This window comes from Hibiscus syriacus, unplaced genomic scaffold (assembly GCF_006381635.1).
Source record: "Hibiscus syriacus cultivar Baekdansim isolate YM2019G1 unplaced genomic scaffold, ASM638163v2 tig00110933_pilon, whole genome shotgun sequence".
Taxonomy (NCBI): Eukaryota; Viridiplantae; Streptophyta; class Magnoliopsida; order Malvales; family Malvaceae; genus Hibiscus; species Hibiscus syriacus.
Window position 1 is genome coordinate 8,243 of NW_024062919.1, and position 12,130 is coordinate 20,372.

General features: G+C 34.4%; 1 protein-coding gene across 1 annotated transcript; it reads right to left on the bottom strand.

Moving 5' to 3' along the window:
* Positions 1 to 913: 913 nt before the first annotated feature.
* Positions 914 to 1,904, bottom strand: LOC120147122 (zinc finger protein 1-like). Its single transcript, XM_039160567.1, has one exon. It carries the CDS (start codon positions 1,712 to 1,714, stop codon positions 914 to 916), a length of 801 nt encoding a protein of 266 aa, XP_039016498.1. The 5' UTR covers positions 1,715 to 1,904.
* Between the last annotated feature and the right edge of the window lie 10,226 nt (positions 1,905 to 12,130).

A 12,130-nucleotide genomic window follows, 5' to 3' on the forward strand; every position in this document is an offset into this window, starting at 1 on the left:
AATTGTACGTATAAATTTGCATCTTCATTCTTCATACACCATAAATAACATAATTATATACTCATTCTAAATTTGTACGTACAAATTTATAATATAAAAATAAACCCCTAAAAATATTGTTAGGCTACCATGATTATATACTTGTACGTACAAATTTGAATTTTCATTCTTCATGCACTATAGATACTCAAAACCTAGTTCATGCAAAGTGTGAACAAGAATCAATCTTCAACTGTTAAAGTCTCTTTTGACATATTAACCTTCAATATATATAAGGTTAAGATCCATTTATACCGCATAAAATATTATAATTTTATATCTTTTTAAGATCGTTAAATAAATTGAAATAGACGGTTGAGATAAACAATATCAAAAGAGAAGATATTCATAGAAAAAAATAAATAAGAAAATAATCTCAGTCGTCTATTTCTACTCTTTCAACTATCTTAGAAAATGTGTAAAACTAAAAGTTTTACATTAGGTGTAAGAAGATAATATAAACCGTTTGTTTTACTCATCAAGCGATCTTAAAAATATGTAAAACAAAATTTTACATTAAATATAGGTGCATTCTAACTCATATATAAATATATTTAATCTTTTATCGCTTCGATTAGTAAATAACATATATCAACAAATAATCATTCATGTTAAAAGAAATATTGGATCAAATAAAACTTAACGAAATGAATTTGAAAGCATCTCTAGAAGTCTTGTCTAACCAAAATGGATCAAATAAAACTTAACGAAATGAATTTGAAAGCATCTCTAGAAGTCTTGTCTAACCAAAATGCAATTACAGAATATCCAACTACAACTCAAAGGGAAAATAGGACTAAAGGAAACTCTAGTGAGATTAGAAAAGCAAGTTAACTAGAATATTATGTCATTAGAAGATTAAAACTAAGACTACTTAGAGCTTCAAAGACAAGTCGAGTTTCAACTCTTCTTGATTAGTGTTGAAAGGGTTAACACCACTACTATCCCACCAGTACCTACTCATCCCCTCGGTCGATGGACCGAACTTCCGAACACTACTTTCAAACCTAGAAGCCGTACCGTTACTTGCCGATGATCCGGTAGTAGTAAAATTCTCCATCGTAAGATGGCCGATCGCCGGTGTTTGATGAATCGGCCGTCGAGACCATTCATTGTGCCCAAAAACATGTGGTGATGGTAGAAAAGTTGGCTTGTGTATCATAGAGTGGAGTTGAATCCCAAGTGACTTATTGAATGAGCCATGCAAAGGAAGCGAAGCCATGGTGGAATACCGACCGAAAGGTGCGAAAGAGGCCGGTGCACCAGCACCGATCCTTTGCTGCCCTCGTTTGGCTAGTGTCCTTTCTCGTTTATGTGCATTTTGGTGCCCACCCAAGGCCTGTGAGCTAAAGAACTTCCTTTGGCAATAGTTACATGAAAACACTCTAGGCTGATCAGTTTCATCACCTTGTTGATTCGGAGTCTCCGGCGAATCTCGATCGTCACACGGATCGACGATCTTGAAACAGTCGATGAGATTGAGTTCATGTTGTTTCAAGTCGTCTTGAACCGTGTTCGAGTCTTCTTTGCCGGAAAGACTCAGATCCAATACAAGATCATAGTTGTCATCCTCTTGGTGGATGTCTTCTTGTTGCTTGCCGAGGCCATTCGAGATCGAGTTAACGGTGGAAGATTCTGAGAGAGATGGCCCTGAAGATCTAGAAGGAGGCTCCATGGGAGGTGATCAATATGAATATGTTTTGCTTGTGAGAATATAAGTACCTGGTGGAAAAGGTGGGGTTTAAAACAAAATAGAGACAGGTGAAATATTGATGTCTATTGTAAATACAGCCTGCAACAATTCAAACCTGATATGTTTTTACAGGTACAAGGTCTTAATATTGTAAGAGAGAAATAGAGAGAGAAGAAAAAGGGTGGAAGAAGGGGAGGAGATGAAGATATGTGTTGTTTTATCAAACATTTTGGTGTATCTGCCACATACCCCATTATGTCTTTTTTTTTTTTTTGCATTTCTTGTCTTCTAGATTCACCCTTTTATGGGTATATGCAAGGCTCTAATCTTATTCGAGTAAAAGAGAATGTTATTATTTTTAGAAAATCTAAGATTATGTGTGCATTATTAACATATAAAAAATTATGAATAGTTACTATCTTAAAATCACTTAGACATCAATCTAAAGAAAAAATTTATACTGAATTGATGCTTGAATCAATCATATCATCGATTAATTAAATAAAATTTTGAAAACTAAACCCTCTTTTTTTTTTAGCTCTCACACAATATTTTACATGAATTTTAATTTTTGTCTATTGATCCAACCAATCATGGTATTAATTCTTGGTTTGTCATGCATCATTGTTTATCCATTAAAGGAACGGAATGGATGGCATTGGCATTGAATTAATAATGAAAAATACATTTGGAAATAACATGGCAATAATGGGGTAAAAGCAAATGAACTGCAAACAGACCTTTCGTCAGTTGGGTCAGGCTGGGCCTTGAATCTTAATTATTGGTAAAAATAAGACATCTGTTCTTTTAATGCCATATATTTTAAATAATATTTAATGTTTGAATTTTAACGTTATGAATTAAGTATATTGAATTAAAATAATCGTCTTAATAATAAAATATCTATAATATTTGATTCCGTCTAATCAATTAATAAATAAGATATTGATGATTATAAAAAAACTTTGAATCTAAACGAGTGAATCCACCTTTGAATAGATTTACATAAAATAAAGGCAAGTAATTGCATGTTGGTTGAACTTTGGAATATTTTCAGTAAGAAAACGAGGAACGTTATAGGTCCTTTACTGGTAAATGTTGAGGGTAAAAGAGTTGGAATTGATCATTAATGGTAAACCTAATGTGCCCCCCCAAAAGGCACTTTTGTTATCAATTTACAAGTGCTAGGTCATAGTCCATAACTAAGCAATATTATGATCCAAGTTAATGCATGTATGACTAATATTAACAATAACAAGGATAATAAAAACTAATCACGAGTGTGGTCATTAGGCTTACTAACATATATGACTAATATTTGTATGTATTTCTTCAATTTTTATATTATACAAAAACTTTGATTTTTTTCAAATAAATATGAAAAATAAATAATTGTAACATAATAGATTAATTTATGAAGAGTAAAATTAAAAATAAATTCAAGGAAGCCTTGATAACATGGGGTCTACATTGAAATTCTTTTAAAAAGGTATCTCTATGAATGAACTTGCCCTTGAAAACCACATGTAGTCGGGTGAAATTTTAGTCGATGGTCCATAATATAAAAATATATGTGGATGTATATATACACCGAATGAGAGTAGATATATATATATATATTAATAATATAAATTTTTTATATGGAATAGACAAAAATAACATTTTTGAGTTAACACAATCTTACTAATATCAAAAAAATTTATTCTTTAGTTAGATGTTTATGCTGTTAATATTAGACGTTATGTTGCTTTGGTCGGGTCGAGCTGTGCATTTTATTATTTTCCTCTTGTTTAATTGTTGTTATCGGGGTGTAATTCAATACTTATTTTTATGTTCAACTTCATGGAAGCATTGATTAACATTGATTAATTTATATATATTTTTTATTAATAATTTATTTTTATATTTCCTAAAATTTTACAAGTTTATTTCTCTTTAAAATTATATATATTCGTCCCTGATATAAACTGTGGTATACATCCCTATATATATAAATCCAAATTAAGTGAAGTGAGACAAAATTGTAATCTTCTTTGATAAAAATGCCTGAAGTTGACATCACAACTTGAGTCATAACTCTGAATTTTTTTTCTTCAGGAAACGTGACTTTACAAGTCTGTAATTAAACTTCAATGCAGAAATAAATAAACATTTCTTAGTAAGAAATAACTCCATCCTACACCTTCAAGCCTATATAGCTGCCACAATTAATTAAAATATACCTAAATCTACTAACCAAAATACAGTAGGTAATGATAATTTAAATACTTTCAGGTATATCAAATTTATTATCGTTTTATAATTCATAATTTTTTGCTAGAAATGATAATAAAAAAGATTAAAAAATAAAAATTGTTAAATCTATCATCGCTCTAGAATCGACACGCTTTACTTTATTATTTATTCAACTATGCTATAAAAATATAATTTTGAAAACCAATAAAGAACAAAATCTATTGACCAAAAGACAATGAGAAATAGGAAAGGCAATGATAATTAAAGTTAAAAAATACTTTCCGGTAGGATAAATAATTCATGAACATAAATACTTTGAAAACCAACATGGTTGTAATGTCATGTAGTTGAATGTTTGAACTAAAACTATTATGTGAAAACATTTGATAAAATTATGGTAAATTACTTATTTAGTTATTAAATTGATAGAATTTTTATATATGAAGGGTTAAATTTGTTGAAATATTTCTAATTAGAATCGAATTAATTGAATGTACAAATTTTAAGACTAAGATTATTATTATATCAGACACGTCATCATATTCGATAAATTTTAAATAGCAAATGATTTGATTGACACCGAAATGGTACAATAGTGGCCTAATTGACAAATTATGTAGGGTGTTCTTTTGTTTATGTGGCGACCTTTCCCAGCACAATTTCTAACATTTTGATAGTATTCAAGATCAAATTTAAAGAAGTGAAAAATAATAAGTTAAAGAGTCAAAAAAAAAAACAAGTGTACAGATTTTATCCAAAAATATGTTCATGGTACATGTTAAAGACATGTAATTACACGAGCACGAGTCGAACGACGACAATGACACACGTGTATAAACCTTATCTTCAACCACTTATTAAATGTATGTTTAAAAGGATATATATAAAAGATGTGTGATTTAAAAATCTCATGGTTAAGACTCATTGATTCAAACATATAAAGCCAAAGATAATTTTAGATACTATGATCCCAAATATTTCAAAATCAATAAGTTTTGATCATGAGATTCTCAAATCTCACGTTGTTTAGATATGATTTTTTTTAAGTGTTTAAATATAATTTTCTAAACATGTATATTTTAAGTAATTGAAGATAAAGTCTATAAACGTGTGTTACCACTGTCATTTGACTTGTATCTATGCAATTATATGTCTTTAACATATACTACACATATTTATTTTTTGGATAAATTTTTTAAAAAAATCCAAATATCACAAGGAAAAAGCATAACTTATAAAAGTATACAACAACATCAATACTAACTTAACTAATGAACACATTGAGTGGTTTAAGTGGTTAAAGAGAGTGTTATTATTCCTTGAAGTATTGAGTTCAAAGAGCTATGCCTGTAGGGTGTACAAAGATTATGAACGGATATTATCTTGTAAATATCATAAATTAATTTAAAAAGAGAACTCAACTAATATCAACATATTGTTGTGAAATTCGGGTTAATTTCCACCAATAACAGATTCACCTTGAAAACTATTATCTAGGTGACTAGTGTGAAAACGATTGTACTAAAAATCACCCCAAGGTAGATTCCCAGGAAAGAGGAGGGGTCACAATGGTCCCTCTTAAAACCCACTTTCCTTAGACAGAACTACCAAGACAAGTAATTTTAATAGGACAATAATTGACAACAACTATACCCGACAATAGCTATTAAATAGACATAAAAGAGAACACCAACATATTTCACTAATAGAGGAAATATTACAAAGAGAGAAAGAATACAAATAGCCTTTAAAATAGAAGAAGGCTTATATTTGTGGGATGATTAACTAAGGAGGAGGAGGGCTTTATTTATAACAAAAGAATTTCCCCTCCTTATACACAACCAATGTGGGACTTTTGCCAAAAAACCAAAATCTCCACCTTGGCAAATTCCACACATCTCTAAAAAAAACAATCTTTTAATTTGTAACAATATTGACCAAATCTAAACAATGTTTAAACTTGACCGCAGTTACCACTTTTGTCAACATATCAGCAGGATTCTCAGTGGTCCGAATCTTCTGGATTATGACTCCACCTTCTTCTAGAATCTCTCGTACAAAGTGATATCGAACATCGATGTGCTTCGTCCTTGCATGGTAAACCTGGTTCTTTGCTAAATGAATAGCACTCTGACTGTCACAGTGCACTTTGATGTGCTTTTGTTCCATTCCCAATTCACCAAGCAACCCTTGAAGCCAAATTGCCTCCTTCATAGCCTCTGTAACTGCCATATACTCTGCCTCTGTAGTAGACAAAGCCACTGTTGACTGTAAGGTGGACTTCCAACTGACTGGTGCCTTTGCAAATGTAAACACATAACCAGTAGTTGATCGACGCTTGTCCAAATCACCTGCATAGTCTGAATCACAATACCCAACTACACACTGACCATCTTGTTTGTCCTGCTGAAAGACCAAACCAACATCTACGGTGTTCAGAATATACCGCAGAATCCATTTCACAGCTTGCCAATGCTCCTTTCCAGGATCATGCATATACCTGCTCACAACCCCAATTGCCTGTGAAATATCGGGTCTCGTACACACCATTGCATACATCAAGCTACCAACAGCACTTGCATACGGAACCTTTGACATGTATTCCCGTTCTGCATCATCCTTAGGTGACATGGATGCACCGAGCTTGAAATGAGGAGCAAGAGGTGTACTAATTGGTTTTGACATCTCATTTATGCCAAAACGTTTTAGTACCTTCCTCAGATATTCTTTCTGAGACAAACAAAGCCTCCCCAATTTCTTATCCCTTGATATCTCCATGCCTAGAATCTTCTTAGCTTCACCAAGATCCTTCATCTCAAACTCCCTGTTCAATTGAGTCTTTAGTTTCGCAATTTCTGTCTGACTCCTGGAAGCTATCAGCATATCATCAACATAAAGAAGAAGATATATAGGATCCGTCTTCTAGCTCGCGTAAATACACACAATGATCATATTTGCTTCTTGTGTACTTCTGCCCTATCATAAACTTGTCAAATCGCTTGTACCACTGCCTTGGAGATTGCTTCAATCCGTACAACGATTTTTCTAATTTGCACACCATCTCTTCTTTTTCAGCAACTTTGAATCCATCTGGCTGAGTCATGTAGATTTCCTCATCCAAGTCTCCATGTAAAAATGCAGTTTTTACATCCATCTGAACTAGTTCCAAATCCAACTGCGCTACCAAAGCCAACAAAATTCTGATGGAGGAATGTTTTACAACTGGAGAAAATACTTCATTATAATCAACTCCCTCCGTTTGAGCGTAGCCTTTAGCCACCAATCTTGCTTTGTAGCGGATGTTATTCTTGTCAGGAAATCCATCTTTCTTTGCATATACCCACTTGCACCCAATTGCCTTCTTTCCCTTCGGAAGACTAGCTAGTTTCCACGTCTGATTCTTTTGAAGGGATTGCATTTCTTCATTCATGGCAATCCTCCACTTTTTATGTTCTGAACTTTGAACTGCTTCATTAAAAGTGGCAGGAACGTCATCAATTGCAATTGGTGATGCAAAAGAGACCATATCAGCATAACGAGCAGGTTGTCTAATGGTCCTCTTTCCCTTTCTGAGTGCAATTGATTCATGTTGCTGTGGAGGTTCTTGGGTCTGAACCTCTTCTTCATCTGACTCTTCTTCTACCATAGGAGAGTCAACATCATTTTCTTTACTGGTTGGGACAAATTTGCTTCCTTCAAACTCCACCTTTTTGGGAGTTCCATCTGTCTGCTCCAATTTTTCTGAAGTCACCTTTCTCAACATGGTAGATTCATCAAAGGTAACATCCCTGCTGAAGATTATTTTCTTTGTTTTCTGGACACCAAAGACGATAGCCTTTCACACCAGAGGTGATCCCCATAAAAATCGCCTTCTTTGCTCTTGGATCCAGCTTTGACTCCTTAACATGGTAGTATGCAGTGGAACCAAACACATGTAAGGAATCATAATCTGTAGCAGGTACTCCAAACCATTTCTCTAATGGTGTTTTACCACCAATAGCAGTCGATGGTAAGCGGTTGACAAGGTGACAAGCATAGACCAAAGCCTCAGCCCAAAATTCTTTGCCTAACCCAGCATTAGACAACATACACCGAACCTTCTCCACTAATGTCCGGTTCATACGCTCTGCCACTCCATTCTGTTGTGGTGTACCTCTGACAGTGAAGTGCCTAACAATACCTTCCTCTTCACAGACTTTCAGAAATGGATCATTTTTGTACTCTCCACCATTGTCTGTACGGAGACGTTTGATTTTTCTGCCTGTTTGAGTCTCCATCATCTTTTTCCATTTAAGGAAAAATCCTAGCACCTCATCCTTTGTCTTCATTGGATACACCCAAACTCTCCGGGAAAAATCATCAACAAAGGTGACATAATAGTGTGTTCCTCCCAATGAAGTTGTCTTGGAAGGCCCCCATACATCTGAATGAACATAATCCAAAATACCTTTAGTATCATGGATTGCTGTTCCAAATTTCACCCTCGTCTTCTTCCCTTTGATGCAATGCTCACAAAAAGCTAATTTGCAAACCCGAGCACCCTTCAATAATCCTTGATCTATCAGTAATTTCAAGGATTTTTCACCAACATGCCCCAAGCGCATATGCCATAACCTGGTTGCTTCTGACTCCTGTTCATCAGTAGAAGCTGCCACTGCTGCTGTCCCAACAATTGTACTACCCAGAAAGTAATACACATTGTTTCTTTTTCGGATTCCCTTCATTATCACCAGTGCACCAGAGATAATCCTCATAATCCCATCTTTGCCCTCACTTCTAAACCTTTTGACTCTAAGGTTCCCACAGAGATGAGATTTCTCATTAAATCTGGTACATAATGGACACCTGTTAAGGTTCTGATTGATCCATCCTGATTCCTCAAGCGAATTGAACCAATCCCAAGTGTGTCAAGAGGGGAATTATTTGCTGTGTAGACAATTCCACCTTTTAGTTCTTTAAAATCAAAGAACCATTCTCTATTGGGGGTCATATGATGGCTACAAGCTGAATCTAACAGCCATGAACTGGAACAACTGGTTGATGGCGTAGCAGCGAATGCGAAATCTGAATCTCCATCATCATACTCGACCACATTTGATTCTGAGACAGCCTTCCCCCTTTCAGGTTTGCCTTTATTCTTTAGCCTGGGACATTCTTTCTTCCAGTGCCCTTTTTCTCGACAAAAGGCACATTCATCTTTGCTCAATCTGGACTTTGACTTCGATCTCCCTCTGCTTCCTTTATTCTGACTCTTGGAACGGCCTCTAACAACAAGAGCTTCTGCTTCGACACTTGTGTTTTCTTGTTTGTCTTTCTTTCTCAATTCATAACTATACAAGGCAGCAGTTACTTCACTGAGAGACACATCAACCTTCCCATGAAGTAGAGTAGTTTCAAGATACTCAAACTCATCAGGAAGTGATCCCATCAACATCAGAGCCAGATCTTCGTCTTCAAAAGTCACGTCCATATTCATCAGATCAGTCACCAGCTGATTAAAGCTAGTAATGTGATCATTCATAGTGGTACCTGGTACATAGTTGAAGCGGAACAATCTCTTTTTCATGTAGAGTTTGTTCTGACCATTTTTCTTCAAAAATTTCTCCTCCAGTGCCTTCCACAATTTACTTGCAGAAGTTTCCTTAGAAAATGCATACTTCTGCTCTCTAGAAAGACACGATCGAATAGTACCACATGCCATTCTATTGATCCTCTTCCATTCTTTCTCCTCAACATCATCTGGTTTCTCTCCTTCAATAGCAATGTCTAGACCCTGCTGAAATAGGGCATCTAGAACCTCGCTTTGCCACATGCCGAAATGACCGGTGCCATCAAAAATCTCCACTGCAAATCTAACATTTGTCACAGCATTTCTTGCCAAAATTGAAGATGAAGAAGCGTCTGCCATTTCTGCTACAAATTCTATTTAATAGCTGCCAATGCAGAATGTCAATTATCCCAAGGAAATTTTTCTGATGTGGAAGATCAGCCTAAGCCGCAACCACAGAGCATACTAAAATAAACCAAGAGCGCTGATACCAATTGTTGTGAAATTCGGGTTAATTTCCACCAATAACAGATTCACCTTGAAAACTATTATCTAGGTGACTAGTGTGAAAACGATTGTACTAAAAATCACCCCAAGGTAGATTCCCAGGAAAGAGGAGGGGTCACAATGGTCCCTCTTAAAACCCACTTTCCTTAGACAGAACTACCAAGACAAGTAATTTTAATAGGACAATAATTGACAACAACTATACCCGACAATAGCTATTAAATAGACATAAAAGAGAACACCAACATATTTCACTAATAGAGGAAATATTACAAAGAGAGAGAAAGAATACAAATAGCCTTTAAAATAGAAGAATGCTTATATTTGTGGGATGATTAACTAAGGAGGAGGAGGGCTTTATTTATAACAAAAGAATTTCCCCTCCTCCTTATACACAACCAATGTGGGACTTTTGCCAAAAAACCAACACATATGTTGTTTAGCATATTAGGTGGGGGAGCTATTAAGTATCTTTGTTTTCGGTTGTTTTAGATACAATAGCAATAAAAACATATAATGTATAATATTTGCTTTACATTATTTATCACTATAAAGACAGAACCTCCTACTTTTGTGTCTGAAGACATCCAACAATGGAGAGAATTGAAATCTTCGGACCAACAAATATTAATCATCAACCTACCCAAATATTTTATCCAATGACTTAACCACTACTTATTCAGGTTCTTCAATTTCATATTCACCTGGTTGTTTGTGCTGTAATATAACAATGACACGTAAACCAGATACTCGTACGTTGTTTGAGTTTAATTGAATTTAATCTAACGATGACTACTTAGTGTACAAACCCTTGCTTCTGTTATTCAAATCATTATTTTATAAAACGAATGTGAAATAAAAAATATTAAGATTTAACGTGACAAATTATTTCGAGAAAAAATCATAAATAATGTAGAGTTTCGCACGGATTGAAATGTTTCTAAACATCTCGTATCTCTATTTTAATCTTTGTTTTAAGTGAGTTGTTTTCTAATCATCTCGGATGTGTTAACAATCTGATCACACATCTCTAACAATATATATAAATTTAAAACTCAAACTCAAAAATTTATTATTTAATTATTAGAAAAATTTGTATACCAAACAAGCTCAAGCTATGCAAAACATGAGAGTTGTCCTCATAAATTCAGATCGAGTAGTATTTGCTCGAAAATTCTCAATCATTTGACAATGAATACTCAAACATCCCTGCAAACGTCATGCTCGAACTCGTGATATCTAAGAATAACAACTATTCATTTAACTATTAAAGTCGTTTGGTTCGTGTCAATCATTTCTTTAACAACAAACCCTAAATAAAAAATCATAAATAAAAAAAAGGCCGGTTGAAGGTAGATGGTCCCAAGAGGAAGGACATGAGAGAAACAACATGAAACGATGAATGAAAGATGATGAAGGTATGGACCACGGTTGGTTGCTTCACTTACAAAATCCAAGCTATAGTACAAGTCAGGTAGAAAAGACCCACAAAACAAGAGGGCCAATTAAATGGTTGGTGGAAACGTGACACGACTCTCTGGGGTGCCCCAAAAACCGGACCCTACGGCCGCTTTACGGGCCTCAATTTCCCGTCTTCATTTCTCTTGCATGAGAATAACGTTGGGCCTGCATTTATCTCTCCCTCCTTTAAATTTTTTGCTCCCAACAACTTAATTACTCTCTCCGTTGGTTGAGTTATCTCTTGGACGAACCCTTCAATTAAATTAGTATTATAAATTAAAATGCACGAATCAAACTATCTAAATGGTTAGGTTTGTTGTTATCTTTTAAGGTCTCGAGTTCGAGTATGACATTTGTAAGGGTGTACGAGTGTTCATTTTCTAATGGTTGAGAGTCTTTCGAACATATACTATCTTGTATTCACCCCTGACTAATCAAAAAAATTATTTGTTAAGATATTTTGTTTTAATTTTGGTGATCAAAGATTATTTAATGATTAAGTTATTTATGTAAGAATTTTTATGTAATAAAGATTCTTGTGATCACTTACAGATGCAAGTTGGGTTTAGGGTGGATAAGTGTCCACCCTGAAATCCAAGTTTCTTTCTATTAGTTATATATTTTATTGATTGTGCACATCATGAGAT